Raw genomic sequence first — 21023 nt, forward strand, 5'->3', positions numbered from 1 at the left:
AGGGGTGAAGGTGGGAGGGGCAGAGAGGAGAGCACACGGTAGTCAGACACCAGTCATGAGGCAGAGACGCTGCTGAAGCTCTGATGGCAAAGTCGGGCAAAACGGGCGGAGGAGATGGGAGCGGTCTGGAGGACGAAGGGGGGAGGGGCGACGGAGGGAGGCGGAGCCTGGCGGTTCGCCGTGTTCTCAATACCTTTCCGGAGGCGGGATTTAAAAGCTGCTCCGTCTCTCACCAGTCGATGTGCCTGGGTGGAGCAGAGGCCCGTGGGAACCTAGTCATAGTGTCATAGGCAGGGATGCTAGTGGCACAGGACACAGAGGACACACACTGTCAACGCCAGGCAGGGTAGACTCACAGGTCCCTATTCTGTCAGCCCTCCGGGGACGTCTCCGTCAAGTTCGTCACTTGACCGAGAGAGAGGTGGGATGGGCGTGTCCCAAGTCACAGAGAGCAAACCGCTTCTTCAAAGCTCCTGGAAGGCCTCAGGACAGTCAGAGGGTAGCATAACGGCACACGTTACGCAACACGTTAGCATGCGCCTGCCTGTGTGTGACTATCCACATGTCCTCTCGATCCAAGCTGAATTAGTGATGTCCCATGGTGAGTTATGTGTTCCAAATTGCCCCCTGGCGCCGTCAATAAAGTCTTATCTTATTAAAAGTAGCAGTTTAGTAATGATATTCCCTCAGCCTTCCAGGGCAATGCTCTCTGTGTGTGGGCACTGCTACAGTTCATATTATCAGCTGTCCAAATACATGCCTGTATAAAAAGGTAACGGAAAACCATGCAGTTAGGTATTGTTAGATCTCAACATGAGCAGCGTTCTTAGTCTCACACCAAAGCAGACATGCTTGCCTCTCTCTGACCAAAATGACCAGGTGTACATTCACCGGAGTTTGAGCCACTCTACAGAAGAGAGAACATGCAGATTTTTTATATGTCATGTGATCATTGTGCACAGAGCATGCAGGTGGGGTTAGTATTACAATCCAAACGTCATGCGTTCGACCAAACCCGACACAACACGAGCACGAGAGTTTAAAAGGCAGCGAAGCTGGAATGTGACCGTCCAATGCTTGGGGGGGGGGGGGGGAGACCCTGGGAAGCAGAAAGAGTCCAGCACACCTCCAGATGTGTGTGAGGGGCTGGCCACCCCCCCGAGGGCATGCACTGTGTCCCAGCCACCTTGTCACCCTCGTTAACAGCCCTACTGACCCCCCCCCCACCCCACCCCCAACTTCCTAGCCGCCATGTGCAAGCCCCCAAAATGTGCATGCAAGCGGCTATATCTGTAAATCTGATTTCTGTTTACCTTGTCATTACAGGATTTTGGATACCTTGTAAATGTTCATTATGATAACCATCATTACTAATTTCCATACTGAAACAAAACGTTGCATACAAAACAGAAATGTGATGAAAAAAACATGATGGGAGAGACATGGCATGCTATCAACTATCTGTCATTAAAAAAAAAGAGTTTTCTTTAAGGAAAACCTCAAATATTCTAGAGCTAACCAGTGTAGGAACATCAGCGTACGTTTATATGCTGTTAGAAAGTTAAAGTAGAAACCGTGGTTAGTTATCATCTTACACATTAACTTACAAAAACAGAGGCGGCCTTTAGCTTTTGTAAGGTAACATTAAGAGCCCTTAGTAATTAACAAGGGGTCTTCTTTAAGACATCACACACACAACGAAGCCAAACCACCAGAAGAGAATTCCCAAGGTAAAAATAGAAACCAGCACCCAGAATCCAGCAATCAAATCTATGTACAAAATCCACAGAAAAGCACAGATTAACCACTTTGTTATACGGGAAGCGGATAGGAAAGTTAAAATGGGTAAAATCAATCTTACGTTTTCATGGGAATTGTCTCAATGCTACAAAGATACAAAAAACGTAAAGATATTAATGAAATGCCCGTCAATAGAAATGCAACAGAGGATTTGTGTTGAGTAAAACAGCAGCGGTCAGATGACAGACGCCACTGACAAAGACACTTGGTGACTCGTCTATCGTGTTCGTTTACTAATGGAAGTGGGCGAGGTGAGGATGACTTCAGGGCGCATTAAAAAACATATGAACATGAATACTATTTGTATTTTTGAATATAAAGTGCAAAGTGCTTGACAGGGAGTCAAAGAAAAACACAGGATGATGAAGATGGAAACAGTGGAAATGGTTATCACAACGTGAAATGCCAAGTCCCAGAAACAGAGGAACTGCAAGGGAGAAGAGAGAGAGAGAGACATGGAGATGTGAAAAGACATATATGGAAATACTGGGCCTATACGTCTACTATTATGATAAGATACAATAGGACACAGCATGTTGACCAGGAAGAGAAGAGCCAGTAACACAGCACAATTAATACTTCAACTAAAACTAAACAGGTAAGTGTAGAGTCAATCTGAGCTTACAGTATGTATTACTAATAGAAAGAGGTTTTCGTTTTCATTTGAGCACATTTAATAAAACGCCTACCAAGGTCAACTATGCCTAAAACAAATCACTTCCCTGGGGTGCGTTTAAAACCCACCTCTACTTTCACAACAAGGACGGGGGTGTAATATACACATCATCATCAAAGGACAAATCCTTCGATACCGCATCACCAGCTACAGTATAAAAGGGTTCGTGTGGTTTGTAGCAGCGGGAAACAGACACTCACTCATCGTAGACGTCCTCAGTGTCCATTCGGCGGTAGAACTTGGCCAGTTTCACGGACAGGATGATGCTGGGTAGGAGGAACAGGGCGCTGCAGCCCAGGCCGAACCAGAACGCGTTCTGTAACAGAGACAAACAGTCGCTCTTCATCTGTAGAACCACATGAACTACTGCATTAACATCGTATGAACAGGTCATCTCTTTCTCATAATAATTACAAACCCCACTGTTCTCATGTGGAATATAGAGATATAATGAGCAGTGATATGGTGATATGATAAGCATAACATTTGTATATCTTTGCGTTCTTGGATTTCCTGGTTACAGTAGCTAGGACAAGGTTTGACCCGACAGATTGGACCTTCAGCTCCGGAGCCGCTGGTACAAACTACAGTATCCACACTTCAGAATGTCGGCCAAATATGTTTGTTTCATTTTTTGTTTTTACACACATGCTTTTACCACAATTTGGACAGGAATTGCCTGAATGTGACTTTAGTACAGTATGTCCTTGTTTGTTTGTAAAGGGGGAAAAAAAACCTGAGCTCTTGAGTCATAAGGTCCAACATTTACAACAAGCGATTGTTTGTCACAGTACAACAAAACACCATCATAATCACCTCTCAGTTTCTATCAGTTTATGAGAGAAAACCTCTGATTATACTAGAACCTTCCATGTGAGGTAAGCGTGGTTACGTTCCTCGCTCCCTCGCTTCCTCGCGTGGTGTTTATACGTTGACTCTTCTCTTTAACTGTCTCCATCTCATCTCACTTCTCAAGCCCCTCGCCTCCTGCATGGGAAACCCTGTAGTGTGACTTTGTGGAAGAAACCCGGAGCACGGTAACCCAGTGAAATGACCTATCTTGCTTTGAAAGACACATCTCAGACCTGCAGTGTTTGTGTAGAAACATCCGGTTCTCAGTCAAAGCCAATTAGCTGCTGGTCTAACCTTTTGGGGGCTGTCAGGGGACTGGGTCTATTTTGTTCCAGCTCGTTAGCGGGCGGTGATGCTTCCTGCCATCGGGGGTGTGTTTGGTAACGAGGCTCCATGCAGACAGGACAGAGCGACAGATGCTGGATTATGCAAGGCTGCTTTTGATTTCCACCCCCCGATCCGCTTTTCCTCTGGGCGCCCCACTCTTCACTGTCGGGTCCCAGGAAGCACTCTAATCACCAGCTGTGTCCCAGAGACAGATCCGTACCGCAGACCAGTTTGGGGGTGAAGGGTGTGTGTGTGTGTGTGTGTGTGTGTGTGTGTGTGTGCGTGCGGGCGGAGGGGATGATGGGGAATGGGGAGGTAGACAGGGCCTCATTTGTCGAAGCACCTCACTATCACAGGATCCCCTCTCCTAATTCCATGCAGTGACCATGCGCACACACACACACACACACACACACACACACACACACTGCACCCCTTCTCAGCTTTCACATATATCGAGCCATTTGCGCCCGCAAACTAATAGACTCCCCTTTATCCAGACCTGGCTTGGGGGTTTGGAGGTGAACACTGAGGGAGCTGTATGGGTCCATGTCTTAGAATGTACCGTGTGTGTGTTTGCATGTGCATGTGGGTGTGTGTGTATGTGTGTGTGTGTGTATGTGTGTGTGTGTATGTGTGTGTTTGCGCACACAACCCATGACTGTGAACACACTGTACTGGCGTTGTACCTGTGAACCCCGTCAAGGGACCGACCCCTCCTAAACCCCCCCCCCCCATCGCCCCACACTCCCAAGCCACACCCCTACACTCCTCGACCCCGGCTCTGGACCCCACGAACTCTGGGCACGCTTTCAAAGACCGCTTTATTACCATGGAGTCCACCAAGACGCTGCAGGCTATGATCTCCGCCGTGTCCACGATGTTGCTGAAAGGCTTGCAGGCCGCCACCTCCATCGCCAGCTGAGTAAACATGGAGAATACACGGCAGGTCTGAACACTGGAGGTTGATGTAATAGTGTAGCTACTGCAGGTAGCACAAACGGACATTACGGCTTCAACGTGAGTCATGAAGTCGCTCTCAGAATATCGACTGAGGGGAAATATTGGGTCTCTTACACTAATTTGAGAATTAGATGGGGAATAGAGGGCAGGTCTGAACGTTAGAGATTGACGTATGGTTTAGCTAGGCGCTGGTTGGAAACACAAATGGACGCTATGATTTAAACGTGACTCAAGAAGGTGTTCTAAGAATACTGATGGGGGGAAATACTTGTGTCTCTTACACTTATTTCTCCATCAATTCTTTCATAGCCCGCCTGGTCACTCTGGTCTGCCCGGTCTACTTGCATTATTCAATAAAGTTTTCATTCCTCTCAAGTTAATTTAATAACATTTGCATTACATACTGTTTTCTCATTTAACTACAGGGAGAAAACAATATGCTTAGAAAGTTGGAAGGAAGGAAGGAAGGAAGGAAGTTGTCTTTTTGCTATTTTCAGATCAAAACTCTTGCATAACAAGAGAAGCTCTGGCTACAGCAAACCAAATATGTCAACAATGTTTGGGCGTAACCAACCAAGCATTTAGTCTTTATGGCGTCATAATTCCACCATAGGAACTACAGCCACATTTCTAGAACTTACCGAGGTCTTTACCCAGTCTATGTATTGACTGAAGTAGCCAACAATGGTCTGTTTATATTCATCTGTTTCCTGAGAAAGGGGGTAAAATAAACAACGGTTACTTCTGAGTTAAAAAGAATAAAAAGTTTGAAAGTAAACAATAACTGGGAAAATCTGCACAGTCACCTGATTCACAATATGAGTTGCATTCTGGGAGATGAGATACTGGGCTGCTTCGATGGCCGACAGCACATTCGTGATTTTGTTCTTGACAAGACAAAAGAGGAATTATGCTCATTAGTTAATCGAAGGATCTGTAAATACACATAGACTCTGTGCTTCTGGATGTTACCACTACTATGCTATAACCACTACCGTAACCACTAGCAGATATGGAGAACTTACCGGAAGGTCTGAGGTAATCTTCTCCAGCAGTCTGATACTCTGGTTCAGGGAAGTCTTTAAGGGACACGAACAGGGACACATTAACACCACCGAGGTCAAAGGTTAAGACATTGGTCTTCCTCTAAGTCTAACACACTTCCCTGACACAGCACCCCCTGCTAGACAGGGCTCTTAGTCTAGCGCTAACACACTTTCCCCTGCTAGACAGGAACAATGTCAAACCATGGCAGTTACACAATGTTCTGCTTCTAATACAAAACAACAAACGAATCAAAAGCACAAGGACATACTAAAACGAGGACTCTTGTCACTAGACAATTGCAAAAGACGAAAAAAAAAAACGTGTCCATGAAACATTCTCAACATTTTTTTTGGGAATATAATGTCAAATATAATACTGTATGTTTTGCAATTCAGCTTGAGGTCCACAGTAAACCTCATGGAGGTTGTGGTTGGCATGTAAAACGCCATGCTGATCCCAGATATACACTGGTGTATTCAGTTAGCCTAATTAGTCATCCACACGAATCTACAGATCCCACACAGTGATTTATATACATGGCCAGAATACCCAATCCACAGACACACGACAGCGCATGTAAAGCCAATCTTATTAGGACCTATAAACCAGTCTCAATTAGTAATGATTAACCATTGGTTTATGTGAGGAAGACGGCCAAGGAAGTCACTTAGGACCCAGAAACATGGCCAACATGGCCGGCTTTCTGTCTGATATCAACACTGAATAAATACCATATGGAGAAAGGGATTACCGCCCGGAACATGCAAGATGAACACAGATTCATTTGGGACACACGTGCTTACCCTGGCTCTAACATATTTCTTGGCAGCCATTAATTGAGGCAGAAAGTGTTAAGGGAAATAGAGAGAGAAAGAGATGAGACAGATAGACCTCGGCTGCAGTACAAGGAGGAGACGCTCTTTAATGGGAACAGAACCTCGGGATATTGCACTGCTTCTATAGTAAAAGCAATAGGGACACATTCATCTGGAACAACTTGTGTGTGTGTGTGTGTATCACTGTACACTTCTTGATTGACAGCTGCAGAAAAAGGTTTTTGATATCATCGGCCAAAACAAAAAGCCATCTTGTCTCTCTTTTTCAGGAAACGGCTACCGTCTGATAAACACTCGCCACGGAGCCCCGCCTACCGCAGGTCAGAGCCTAATACCAAGTAAAGGGCCATCTAATCCCAACATGGTGCCTTCACAAACCTTGAATGGGCACAAGTTCTACACAGGGTTTACGTCTGTCAGTAGGGTGGTCAATTCCCCCAGCATGCCACACTGCAAGGTATGTGCATACAGTAAAGCAAGTCTGTGTATCATAGTTATTCTACTGTGCCGGTGGGTCACAGCCATAACGTCAGACCTGACTAGCTGAGCACCGATGGGTCCAGTCACGGATGGAGACTGAGAGAACAGAGGATTGATTACCATGGCCTGCTCCATAGGGATGACCTGCTGGCTGTGGATCTGACGCAGAGTGTTGGCGTGGCCCTTCAGAGAAGTCTGCAAAGAACCTGGAGGCTGTGGACACACACACACACACATGCACGCACACACACACACACACACACACACACACACACACACACGCACACACACACACCGATAAAGGAGTAGTAAAGGGGAAATGCATGTTTAGCCCTGTTTTAAGGTTGCTTATGATCATATACAATGGTTCAGATCAAAACGTTGACAAAACGAGCACTTTTGAGAAAGTTTGAGAAAGAAAATAAAACACATTAAATCCAAATAAGCCCTTTCTCGGCTGTCACGGCCATCAGAGCAGGTGGGCACCAGATCAATGCTGTGGCTGTCACCCTCCATGCTGTCACCGACAGCTGTCACCGGGGCGCTCATCAGGGCTTGAGGAGATGTCACGCCACAGAAGCGCTCTCCGTTGCCCCTGAGCGCATGGCAAGAGGACCCCCCGTGCTGGACCGTTTCGGGGCATGAAATGAAACTACTTCCAGAGACTGGCGCAGTGTTTGAGCTGAGTTTTGCTATCAGATCGAGACACGTGGAACCGGAGCGGACTCTTCCGGAGCGGACTCTTCCGGAGCGGACTCTTCCGGAGCGGACTCTTGGAGTTTGCGTACACCTCGGTTCTCGGCAGGACCCGGTTTGGGATCGCGGCGCAAATAGACACCGTATCAGATTAAGTGTGCTGCATCTTGCGTGTGTTTCTATTGGATGGCGATAGAGAGGCTCGTCTCACCATTAGATCTGTCTGGGCCTCCAGCTCGCTGGCGTAGGACAGCAAGTCCACCATAGTCACTCCTTTATTGACCTGCAAATGAAAACAAATAGACAAATATAACCACTATATAACCACTTTCATTCATTTCTCACTTACTGGAATGCAGTGACGATATCATGTTCTTCAGGAACGTAATGTTCAACCAGGCTATAAGACAGCGTGAACTTAGGTTTAGGCTTATTCCTACACAATCTTTGCTTTGGTGAAAGCAGCTTTTGCTGTGGTGGTATTTTATTGACAGTATTGTAGTGTGCTGGAACCATGGATGTATTCATAGAACTGGATAGGGTCACTCCATTCACTGACTGCTCCAAAGAGCTGAGAACAGAGAATCTGTTCGTGGACTACAAGAACGCGTCATTGACACCTTTGACTGCGCATGTCAAAGGTATCAGTGAAGCGTTTTTTTCCAAAGATGGCGCGGTTCAATAGGGCTTCACTTGAGATTTGGAATCCTGGGGGCGTGTCTGGAACTGAGATAAGACATGGTGTTAGCAAGGTTGCCTGCTGTGTGTCACTATAACCGACAGAGAATGGACCGGTTATGTAACCTCTGCAAAGGACTTCCGATTGAGACAGGGTCACAGTTAGAAGCATCTTCACGACTGTACATGACTGTACTGTGTGTGTGTGTGTGTGTGTGTGTGTGTGTATTGTTACCTCCTCCAGGTAGGCTGCGTAGTTGATCTCTCTGACGCCAGTCTCAGAGAAGTCTAGAAGGTTCTGCTTTCCCTCTGCCTCCAACAGGACGATGCCTCTCAGGTCGACCTTCACTTTGTCAAACATACGCGACACTCCCTTGGTGTACTGGGGAGAAAAAACATGAAATAAGTTCTTTATGATGCATTTTTGTTAAATTTAACATCTCTATGTCTTTAAATGTTGGTGTTTCCTGTCTGAAAATCTGTCCAAATTGGAGCATTTTTAGTTTCGGCCAAACTTGCACAAGAAGAGGACCACAATGAACCATTCTGGTAGTCAAAACAAACTTGTTTACATGTTGGATAAAACAGTGTTATATAACCAGAGGGTGCTTGTTTTAGATGTCCTCTTAGTGGGGCACCACAGACCAAACACCAACGCACGCGCCCATCCCTAGCAACAAGATTTACATTGAGCCCTCATCAAATTGTTCATTCGCAAAGAGACCTCCTAGGCAACCCTTTCAATCTCACAAAGTCCAGATTAGTACACTTGTTTTCTTTCCATTTGTCTTTTTACACTTGTATACTTGCACTGAAAGGCAATGGGGAGATTCTTAGCCCAGAGCTATAGCAAACACATCCTCCAAACGCCTCAATGAAATCCAGCAAATATACATTTGATAAGGATTCATAAGAGAACGGTATTGTATGTACTATGTACTGTAGGTACTTCGTTGATCGCCGAGTGGACATTACAGGTAATATCATGAATAGCGTCGTCGTATCCACATTTGAACTTGATTTTGTCTGGTGTTATGTAAATGCAAGCAGAGTCCAACCATTTCCATCTTCACGTTTAGAGTAGTGGACTCGAGCTAATCCTGCCAGCTGGCTAGCTGGCACCTCGCAGCAGACAGAGACGACGGGCGCTGAGCCAACACAGTCCAGCGATGCAGTCTGAGGTAAGCCTGGAGGAATGCTAATGCTAACGCTGGCTCGCTCCTGCTTTGTCTTGGCAGGAGCTCTTCCTAGTAATGCTAATCAGGCTCTACTGGTCATGGAGGAGAGCTAGGCTCTATAGAGCCTGGGCAGTCGTCCCTTACGATGGAGAGGAACAGGGAATAATGACTGTGTGACGATGTTAGTGATGATTTAGTTGCAGTGAGTAGTGCGGTAACGCGTGTGCGCGTAGGTTTGAGCAGCGTGTGTGTGTGTGTGTGTGTGTGTGTGTGTGTGTGAATACTGACCATAGTAGAGTTTAGGAAGGTGGTGATGTTGAAGACTTTATCCAGGTGCATGGCAGAGTAGATACCTTTGTTCTCTTTACAATCACTGAGAGAGAGAGAGAGAGAGAGAGAGAGAGAGAGAGAGAGAGAGAGAGAGAGAGAGAGAGAGAGAGAGAGGGGGGGGGGTTTGTAAGAGGCGGAAGTACAGAGACAGACAGACAGACAGTGAATGGTCCAGACAGTTTTTTGGGGGGGTATGATGTTCAGAGCAATAGTTACATGTCAGTATTAGTCTATGTTCTGTTGGTTTCTCTGCTGCCACCCAGTGAGTGAAGCAAGAAGCTCCTAAAATAAAAGACAGACTGTTCGCTGGGTACTTTCTCATGTAGGAAGAGCATTAAGGCCAACAGCAGTTTATAGTTTTTTTTAAGCTTCTGAGTTTTAAGTCAGAAATTCTGACTTTTTTCTCAGAAGTTATTTCAGACTTTTTTTCTCAGAAATTCCGAGTTTTTTTCGCAGAAATTCTGACTTTAATCTCAGAAATTCTGACTTTAATCTCACTAGTTATTTCTGACTTTTTTCTCAGAAATTCTGACTTTAATCTCAGAAATTCTGACTTTAAACTCAGAAGCTTAAAAAAAGAATAAACTCATTTGTTGTCCCTAATGCTCTTCCGTACTCATGCCCTGCGCCGCTAACTTTCATTATATAAACACATCTGCATCATTCACATACTGTTGCCAAAAAGGCCTGTTAATCTTACGTAACCAAACACACACACACACACACACACACACACACACACACACACACACACACACACACACATCCTTGGATGATGAAGTCAGGCTGAGGGAATGGTTACAGTAATGTTTGTACTGCATATCTCACAGCTAACACTTTGATGAGCTAAGAATCACTTTCACAATTTGACTCTATTAGGAAATGAAACGATGGTCTGGGATTACAGCGCAGTTACTGTGCGCTGCCTGTTCTTATCTGGATACGACGAACGCTTATCAAATCACAAGAGAGGGAGGGAGAGATAAAGAGAGACAAAGAGAACAAAACAGCCACTAAAAGCCTCAAACCTGATGTCAATCTCGGGTATTGAAGCTTCATTAGTAGAAGACACAATACATGCTATTGGAGCATAGAGGTTCTCATTTCAATGGGCCACATCTGATCCAGTGCCATTGATACGTCTCTAATTAAAGTGTGGTGGGACAGACGGAATCTACGTTATCTAATACTATATAAATACCCTCAGTCTAATACTATATAAATACTCTCCGTCTAATACTATATAAATACTCTCAGTCTAATACTATATAAATACTCTCAGTCTAATACTATATAAATACTCTCAGTCTAATACTATATAAATACTCTCAGTCTAATACTATATAAATACTCTCAGTCTAATACTATATAAATACTCTCAGTCTAATACTATATAAATACTCTGTCTAATACTATATAAATACTCTCAGTCTAATACTATATAAATACTCTCAGTCTAATACTATATAAATACTCTCAGTCTAATACTATATAAATACTCTCAGTCTAATACTATATAAATACTCTCAGTCTAATACTATATAAATACTCTCAGTCTAATACTATATAAATACTCTCAGTCTAATACTATATAAATACTCTCAGTCTAATACTATATAAATACTCTCAGTCTAATACTATATAAATACTCTCAGTCTAATACTATATAAATACTCTCAGTCTAATACTATATAAATACTCTCAGTCTAATACTATATAAATACTCTCAGTCTAATACTATATAAATACTCTCAGTCTACGCTGAATGTTCTCGCTCCTGTTTGCTCACTTTTTGAGAGGAATGTTGCACAATTTGCTTCAGGGATCATGTAAATAATGAGGCCTATTTAAAGGGGAATCGCAGCAACTTGTGCCACATTCTTCTTAAAAAACGTCTACCCAACAGCCAAGCCTTGACTCTGGTACTGGTCCTGGTACTGGTCCTGGTCCTGGTACTGGTCCTGGCGTTACCTGTAGAGGCTGTCCACAGTCAGGTCCAGCTCTGAGTCGTTGTACATGTAACCAGGGATGAAGTTCCTCCACTCTGGGTGCACCAAGTATGGCTCATCCACAACCTGGGGCCACAAGAGAAGGGATGAGGCCCTGAGTGGCACACTGGCCCGCTGTGTTTCACTGTATCCGTCACCATGACGTAATGATCCGTTTAGCCGGTGAGAGCAACAACCATACAGGTGAAAACAGAGCGTTTTGTGACGTTAGGAAGAAGCCGCTGAGCTGCTGAACCTGACTGCGTCGTGATCTCTCTCACCTTGAACAGCTGCTTGTTGTGAAACGGCTCGCACACCAGCTTCTCCACGTTGCCCCCGATGACGAAGGTGGTGGTCACCACGCCCATGAGGACCCAGGAGAAGATGAGGCTGAGGCCGACACCGCTGCAGGGACGGACAGGGACGGAGTCAAAACATGGCGTGATTTAGGTTCATCTACCCTACGTTTTACCAGTGGACAAACACAGGAACAGACAGACAGACAGACAGACAGACAGACAGACAGACAGACAGAGAAATAAGACAGACAGACAGACAGACAGACAGACAGACAGACAGACAGACAGACAGATAGATAAGACAGACAGACAGACAGACAGACAGAGAAATAAGACAGACAGACAGACAGACAGACAGACAGACAGACAGACAGACAGACAGACAGACAGACAGACAGAGAAATAAGACAGACAGACAGACAGACAGACAGACAGACAGATAGATAGATAAGACAGACAGACAGACAGACAGACAGATAGATAAGACAGACAGACAGACAGACAGACAGACAGAGAAATAAGACAGACAGACAGACAGACAGACAGACAGACAGACAGACAGACAGACAGACAGATAGACAGACAGAGAAATAAGACAGACAGACAGACAGACAGAGAAATAAGACAGACAGACAGACAGAGAGAGAAATAAGACAGACAGACAGACAGGCAGACAGACAGACAGACAGACAGACAGACAGACAGAGAAATAAGACAGACAGACAGACAGACAGACAGACAGATAAGACAGACATACAGACAGACAGAGAAATAAGACAGACAGACAGACAGAGAAATAAGACAGACAGACAGACAGACAGACAGACAGACAGACAGACAGACAGACAGACAGACAGACAGACAGACAGACAGAGAAATAAGACAGACAGACAGACAGACAGACAGAGAAATAAGACAGACAGACAGACAGACAGACAGACAGACAGACAGAGAAATAAGACAGACAGACAGACAGACAGACAGACAGACAGACAGACAGACAGACAGACAGAGAAATAAGACAGACAGGCAGACAGACAGACAGACAGACAGACAGACAGACTACTCACGCCATGAGCAGAGTGCCCCCCGTGTTGGAGACGCAGCCTCGTGTGGTGGGGGACGCGTGCTTGTCGTATCCTATGGTGCCACACAGCAGTCCCAGGAAGCTGAAGGACAAGATGAGGACCACCATGCTGCACAGAGCAATACAGCCCACCCACCTGTAGGGGGAGCCAAAGAGTCAGAGGTCTTGCTTGAAGAAGCAAGAACTGGGCAGCTGTGGCTCAGGAGGTAGGAAGAGGTCGTCCAATGACCGCAGGGGTCGATGGTTCGATTCCTGGCTCCTCTTGTGCACATGTCGAAGTGTCCTTGAGCAAGACACTGAACCCCAAATTGCAACCAATGAGCAGGTGACTGCCTTGCATGGAATGTGTGAATGTGTGTGTGAAAGAGTGAATGGGAGGCCATTGTAAAGCGCTTCGGTTGAAAGACTATGTAATTGCAGTCCAATTAACATGGTTTGAAAACAGGTTTGAACCAATCCAAAGCAGTAGACGTAAGGTTATTAACCGCCGTTTTTGCCGCCGTTTTAGCGACTATTCTGTAAGTGGAAATCTCAAAACGATTGGATGGTAGAGATCTCCGACTGTCTGGTATCACAAAATAAGTCCATAAAGTAGACATGACCACAAAGTAGACATGACCACAGCTGGTCGAAGATGACCACGGCTGGTCATGAGGACCGTAGAGATGACCAGTGTGGTATGGTGTTGATGGTACTGTGTTACCTGTAGAGATGACCAGTGGGGTATGGTGTCGATGGTACTGTGTTACCTGTAGAGATGACCAGTGGGGTATGGTGTTGACGGTTGATGGTATTACCTGTAGAAGTCCATCTTGTCGACCTCCGGGTAGTAGTCCTCGATCTTGGAGTGTGTGTGGCTGATGAAGATGGTGAAGTTGGCCAGGGTGCTCTGCACTGGGAACATCTTCGAGAAGTTGGTGATGTTGGTGCCAATACCATCCAGCATGCCCCGCACTCCTAGGAGAGAGAAAGAGGGAGAGAGAGACAGAGAGAGACACAGAAAGAGAGAGAGAGGAGGGTATAGACACAGGCCATTCTAGACAACAGTAACACAATATGATTGATTGGTTGATTGACTGACTGATTGATTAATTGAGAGATAAATCGATTAGTTAATTGACAGATTGGTTGATTGATGGATAGATTGATTGATTCCCTGGCACTCACCTTCAACAATGTCCCTGGTCTGCTCAGTCACCATACCAGGGGTGTCACTGAATGAGGAATAGCCCTGTCCAGGCACACACACACACACACACACACACACACACACACACACACACACACACACACACACACACACATTGGTGAGAGCAGATGAGCCAGAGACATAGATGAGCAGTCAGGGGGAATCAATGGAAGCATGTCTAGTAGCAGAGCCTCACCTTCTGGACAATATTGCTGAGGTCAGTTTGCAACAAGTTGTTCAGGCTGACCAGATGCTCGCTCACTTCGGGTAGCTGAAAAACCACACACACACACTCGCACGTCACCTCAGGGACTGTGTGGAAGATGGACGCATAAAAGATCGAGAGGTATGAAAGAGGGAAGGAAAGAAGGATGAAAGAGAGGAAAGAGAGAGGGTAGATTCAGAGGCGTCGTGCTACGGTACGCCCTCCGTACCCGTGTGAAGTTGGCGCTGATGGTCAGCTGCGCCAGGGACGCGCCGATGCTCCGGCAGAGCTGGGCGGTGGTGGGGTCGGCGTCCTCGTCCCTGCAGCCCGGGTCGGTCAGCGTGCGGTTGAGGAAGGACCGGACCAGGTTGAGGTTGGACTGCAGCTTCCCCGCGCCGTCCTGGAGAACCTCTAAAGACGCGCTCATGTTCTCCAGGGCCTCCTTGGTGTCTCGCATGGCTGCGCATGAGTGGGGGACGGGGGACGAGTGAGTGTGTGAGCACGTAGAAACGAACACGTACGCAGTACACATACAGGTACACACACACACACACACACACGCCTAATACACTTGAACAGAGATGCAGGTTCAGTCCAGAGAAAGGCACGATTTGGGGGAGGTCCACAAGTTAATGAATAAAGACGGCATTCAGGGCTTTGATAGGCTGACAGGAACACAGGGATTTCTAGCCACTGGCTCAAGGAGAGAGGAAAACCACAAGGGGACCAATCACAAGGGGAGATCAAGAGGTCATAAGGTCACCGGTCACGGCCCATTTCCTGTTACCTTTAATGGCCCTCTCGATTTTGACTTAATGACAAAAAGTAAAAAAAAGAAAGAAGAGAGAGGATTTCTCCATCTGACCTAGTAGCCTTGTAGTAACAGAGTTGAAAAGGTCAATAAATGCTAAACTTAAACATGCATGCATACATTGTACCGTAATATCACACAAGTTGTTATAACATGCTAACTATTCCCCTTAATCACACAAGTTGTTATCACATGCTAATTATTCCCTTTAATCACACAAGTTGTTATAACATGCTAATTATTCCCTTTAATCACACACGTTGTTATAACATGCTAACTATTCCCCTTAATCACACAAGTTGTTATAACATGCTAACTATTCCCCTTAATCACACAAGTTGTTATAACATGCTAACTATTCCCCTTAATCATACAAGTTGTTATAACATGCTAACTATTCCCCTTAATCACACAAGTTGTTATAACATGCTAACTATTCCCCTTAATCACACAAGTTGTTATAACATGCTAACTATTCCCCTTAATCACACAAGTCGTTATAACATGCTAACTATTCCCCTTAATCACACAAGTTGTTATAACATGCTAATTATTCCCCTTAATCACACAAGTTGTTATAACATGCTAACTATTCCCCTTAATCACACAAGTTGTTATAACATGCTACCTATTCCCCTTAATCACACAAGTTGTTATAACATGCTAACTATTCCCCTGAATCACACAAGTTGTTATAACATGCTAACTATTCCCCTGAATCACACAAGTTGTTATAACATGCTAACTATTCCCCTGAATCACACAAGTTGTTATAACATGCTAACTATTCCCCTTAATCACACAAGTTGTTATAACATGCTAACTATTCCCCTTAATCACACAAGTTGTTATAACATGCTAACTATTCCCCTTAATCACACAAGTTGTTATAACATGCTAACTATTCCCCTTAATCACACAAGTTGTTATAACATGCTAACTATTCCCCTTAATCACACAAGTTGTTATAACATGCTAACTATTCCCCTTAATCACACAAGTTGTTATAACATGCTAACTCTTCCCCTTAATCACACAGCCGCCATGTCGCTAGTCTGGTTGGGAGAATGCAGAAGTCCCCATTGACTCCAATGTTAAAATATCACTACATGCAAGTGAATGAGCCATAGTGACAGACAGCATTCAATTCCATGTATTTCCATACGCGAAAACCAAACGCGCAGTCTTACAATGATGAGTTTGTAATTCCAATAGTGTATTCTGCCTTTTATTTTGAATATTTCGGTTCTTGAAGTGGTATTTTCATAGCGATCATTTAATATTGGAGTCAACGGGGACCTCCTCATTCTTCCCACCAGATTATCCACATGGCAGCTGTGTGATTATAGCGAATACAGGACTTGTACGGAATAGTGACATCATCATTTGCCAGTGAAGGAAATGACATCATCAGGACGTACCTGCAGCCGTGTTGAGCACTCCGTCCAACGCGGGGCGAACTTCCTCCCCCAGGTGGTCATGTATGCCTCCGCCCAGTATAGGACCTACGTCTGAGGACAGAGAGACCAGCGTCAGAACGGATGTGTTGAAATCAAGATTTATACATTCAGAATGAGTCAGAATGTCCGTCCATCTTGCTTTTGTCTGTTGGAAACTTAAAGTCGCACTGAGACGTTTGAGATCATCTAACTTCCGTAGTTTGACGTATTTCCGACGCAAACAAGCTATGAGGGTGGGACATATGTTTAGAGGAATTTGATTGGAACATTGACAAGTGGACGGGTTTTAAGAACTTTAGACAGATTCGATAGAAGGATAACGTTGATTGACGGGTGGATGTCGTGAGATTATTGGCCTAAAATCTAAGGTACCTGTTGTCGTCATTGCACGTGACCTACCGTTTTCCAGGAAGTAAGAAATTATACAACAAAAGTAGAATTTTGTATTTTTTTGGGCATACATCGTTGAATAGGTGAACACTATGACCAATTATGTGAACCAAAATGGGACAGAATGCTTTTTTAATTTCAGTGCGACTTTAAGATGGGCCCTAGACTGACTCCTGTGCACAGGCAGTATGCTGAAGAACATGGAGATATGGTGTTGTGTTGCTGTGTGAGGCTTAACTTACTATCTAGGTCATAGATGACTTTGTTCTTGGCAGTGGCGTATTGTGATATTAGGTAATCAACTTGCTAGAAAAAAAAACATGAAAGAATAGTTATACAAGGAAAATCACAATGGGTCTGATTAGAGATTGTGTATCCTGTTACACACACACACACACACACACACACACACACACACATACACACACGCGTGCGCACACACACACGAGGGAAGGAAAGGTGGTACCGTTGGCGTCTCGTTGGCGAAGGTCTGCAGGTCTCTCAAGTTGCTGTTGACCAGTTTCCTCATGCTTTTGAGCTGAGAACTCAGGTTCTGATTGGCTGCGTATGCACACAGCACTCCAGCCCTGTGAACAGACCACACACACAACCGTTCATAACATTAGCTTCAACACAGATGGAAGAAGAAGATGTCATCTAGGCTACATATTGTAGTAAAACTGACATAGTTTGAGTAGCGACGTTCGTGGTACTTCAGTGGGTGCATGGGGGTTTTACTGTTTTGGATTTGGAGGCATTTAGAGTGAACTGAGCCCTGTAGTAACTCATTATCACCAGCAGGTGGCTGTGTTTACCCTCCTGTTGCAAGAGACACCTGTTCAACCACCAGCCTCACAAACACATGCAACCTGCACTCTGCTCTGTGTTTATTTTTAAGTCAAAATGAACAGCTCCCTCTAAGACAATTCTGAGAGTGATATAACTCAATGGGGTCAGGGAAGAATTTTTTACAGCTCACTTATCTGGCCCCTGGGTGATTTTTTTTTTGCTTCCCTCTGGAATATGTAGAGAGTGGGTCGCATGCCCACCTCCCTTGTTCCCTGTAAAGCGCATTGTGTTGCCTCTGGGTATGAAATGCGCTATACAAATAAAGCTTTGATTGATTGATTGATTGATTGATTGATTGATTGATTGATTGATTGATTGAATGGAAACAACATGGGGACTAATTGGGCTTTACTGTGTGGAGAAGTTCAGACTTATGCAAAACACACCACTGCATAACTTACAGGACGAAATGATCTGACTTCAAACTACTGAAGTGGGCACAGAGCATTGCATAATTAGTTAGTGGACGATGAAGGAAAACCCTGATGTCCAGATGCCTCCCATAGCTATTGTTCTGGCGAACCCTCTGTAAACTTTACTCTCTGGATTTGAGAAAGTGAAACTTTCGATGAGGGTGATCTCTGATAAGATCACAAGCTCCGGTGTGCGGAGCTCCAAGAGGCATGTTGACAATAAGGGCACAAGTGGAAAACCTTAAACCTCATACCGGATCTGACGACTCCTCCTTGTCCTGTGTAGCTGTACAGAGTCAACTCTACAGATGGTTCCCCAGAACAATGATTATGGGAGGTGATCAGATGTGTAAGAGTCTAGTTTTAGACCATGTTTTTGGTCAAACTAATAAACCAAGGGCAGAAAACAATGTATCACATCATTTGAATAATGAGAAGCTATCGAAATTGAATAATTGGCAGCTGCCTAATGACACAGAATGAAAAAAAAAAGAAGCATTGAGTCACTACTCTTTTTGAGCGATCCATCTAACCAGTTGTGTTAGTGCACTGTATGTGTGTGTGTGTGTGTGTGTGTGTGTGTGTCTGGAGGTGTCAACCTTGCAGAGGCGTTATACTGCACAGCGATGGATGAGCTCTGTGTGGGTGGAAGTTGGCTATTACCACACTCCCTGCTCCCTGCTAACAGTATGCTAATGAAATGGTAACCGCTAATGCATTTCTGTTTCTGCACACAGTTCTGCTCTTCCTCGTGGACTGGTGTTATTAGAGAGAGAGAGAGTGAGAGAGAGAGAGAGAGAGAGTGTGTGGGTGTGTGTTTGTGGGTTTTTTGGGACGAGGAAACCTGATTGTATGAGGTTGGCAGCTGTATAAGGCAGTACGGTGTTCTAAGTTGGAGGAATGGGCTGTGCTTGCCAAGTCCTGGGGTATTGTACAGATTATTGCTATAGATAGAGATATGAATGGAGACTGGGGGATTATGGGTATCATGGTTGACATCGGGGTTATCTGGGACACGGTACTGGGCACTAACCAGCCCCCGCATGTTGGCCATGGGAGAACCAGCATGGCCACTAAATGACAAAGGACTATTGTGCAACTCTCTCTCTCTCGTCTCTCTCCCTTCCTCATTCTCTGACTCTAATTTGCCCTCTGTCTCCCTATCCCTCTCTCTTTGTCTCTCTCCTCCTGTCTTTCACTCCCCCGTCATTCTCCCGTTCTCTCTCTCTACCTCTCTCTCTCTCTCTCTGTGTCTCTCTTTCGCTCAGCAGGGTCCGGCAAGGTCAGCGGAATCTCTCCGACGAACAAAAGGTCTTTGAAGAGCACACCGAGTGCATTTCAACTAGGCTGAAGTGTGGAGGCAAACAGGGAGGCACTTTGTGTATTTCATTAACGCTGCACTTGTCGCTTTTCAACAAAGGGAAATCCGATGGAATCCGTTTTGAATCACGAACACATTGATTCGTCGTTCTCTAGTCGCCAACCAAAATCGGCGACTAGAGACGATTGGGTACTTAAGCACGGAATAGAACATCAATGAGAACTAAGTATGACCACTTGAAACTATGAAGAGGAGTAAACGTTTACCACAGAATACAGGCCACTACTGTGTTCAGGGTAACGTTACACGGTCTGGTGGCTCTGTGGCTTTTCTCTGACTAACAATGGCCACCATTCAGCTGCATTGTGCCAACGAGGCCAGGACAGCCCTGTCCCAGTGGGTCCAATCCTCCTCTCTCATTGGACGATCCTGGCTTCTATTCTCCAGCATTGTCACTAAACAGGATCTGACCTCAGTGTTATGCGTTTCCGTTAGGTGTGTCAAGTACAACCTCATTTGTAAGCCATTGTTCATATAATGTGTTCCAAGGTCAGATCCTACTTGACATCGGCCTACTTGTTTGATTATCATGTGTGTGAGCTGGTTGGTAAACAAATGGTAAACAAATTATACTATGCACATTAGTAATACTAATTGCAAGACACATTTACATTTCAAGAGAAATTACATGTCCTGAATTGGACAACTAAAGTGGTGTAATAATTCCTGAGAACAGAAAAACTCCAATTAAATGCTTAAAGGTGCATTGTGTAGAGTTTTGTGGCATCTAGCGGAGAGGTTGCAAATTGAAACCTGAATACCCCCCTCTCCCTCCCCTCCGCCCTCCCTCTCCAACGATGAGGAGAAGCTACCGTGGCCTGTACTGCTCTGTATGGGGCCAGTACCTATGTTAGTGTTTTGTTACAGACTTTCCCAGGAGACTCAGATCTTTTGGAACTTGCGTGAGTGGATAAGAATCTTGTTTGGAAATACTGATGTGGAACATCCTGTCCTTATCTGAAAACGTGGAACATCATGTCTTGCCTGTTCTCCCCAGAGAACCTAACCTACCATTCTCACCTACCATTCTCACGCTAGCTCCACAACACTTCTTTCAAAAAATGTGCCCTGTCTACAGCCGTTTGTCC

The 21023-nt window shown here is 45.0% G+C and overlaps 1 protein-coding gene across 1 annotated transcript in view; it reads right to left on the reverse strand.

Moving 5' to 3' along the window:
* Positions 1 to 229: 229 nt before the first annotated feature.
* prom1a (prominin 1a) overlaps positions 230 to 21023 on the reverse strand; it is a gene marked incomplete at both ends in the record, with an annotated part of 49651 nt that continues 28857 nt past the window's right edge. Inside the window, 24 exons of the mRNA XM_084459514.1 lie at positions 230 to 299; positions 1314 to 1382; positions 1862 to 1885; positions 2677 to 2792; positions 4487 to 4576; positions 5260 to 5328; positions 5425 to 5505; positions 5644 to 5697; positions 6469 to 6486; positions 7102 to 7194; positions 7889 to 7960; positions 8591 to 8737; positions 9822 to 9906; positions 11835 to 11938; positions 12133 to 12256; positions 13221 to 13373; positions 14035 to 14194; positions 14405 to 14468; positions 14623 to 14697; positions 14861 to 15090; positions 15419 to 15442; positions 16864 to 16953; positions 17535 to 17598; positions 17759 to 17879. Coding sequence (XP_084315640.1) covers positions 230 to 299; positions 1314 to 1382; positions 1862 to 1885; positions 2677 to 2792; positions 4487 to 4576; positions 5260 to 5328; positions 5425 to 5505; positions 5644 to 5697; positions 6469 to 6486; positions 7102 to 7194; positions 7889 to 7960; positions 8591 to 8737; positions 9822 to 9906; positions 11835 to 11938; positions 12133 to 12256; positions 13221 to 13373; positions 14035 to 14194; positions 14405 to 14468; positions 14623 to 14697; positions 14861 to 15090; positions 15419 to 15442; positions 16864 to 16953; positions 17535 to 17598; positions 17759 to 17879 — 2197 coding nt within the window. The remainder of the gene's footprint in view (positions 300 to 1313; positions 1383 to 1861; positions 1886 to 2676; positions 2793 to 4486; positions 4577 to 5259; positions 5329 to 5424; positions 5506 to 5643; positions 5698 to 6468; positions 6487 to 7101; positions 7195 to 7888; positions 7961 to 8590; positions 8738 to 9821; positions 9907 to 11834; positions 11939 to 12132; positions 12257 to 13220; positions 13374 to 14034; positions 14195 to 14404; positions 14469 to 14622; positions 14698 to 14860; positions 15091 to 15418; positions 15443 to 16863; positions 16954 to 17534; positions 17599 to 17758; positions 17880 to 21023) is intronic.

This window comes from Borostomias antarcticus (assembly GCF_949987555.1).
Source record: "Borostomias antarcticus genome assembly, chromosome: 28".
NCBI lineage: Eukaryota > Metazoa > Chordata > Actinopteri > Stomiiformes > Stomiidae > Borostomias > Borostomias antarcticus.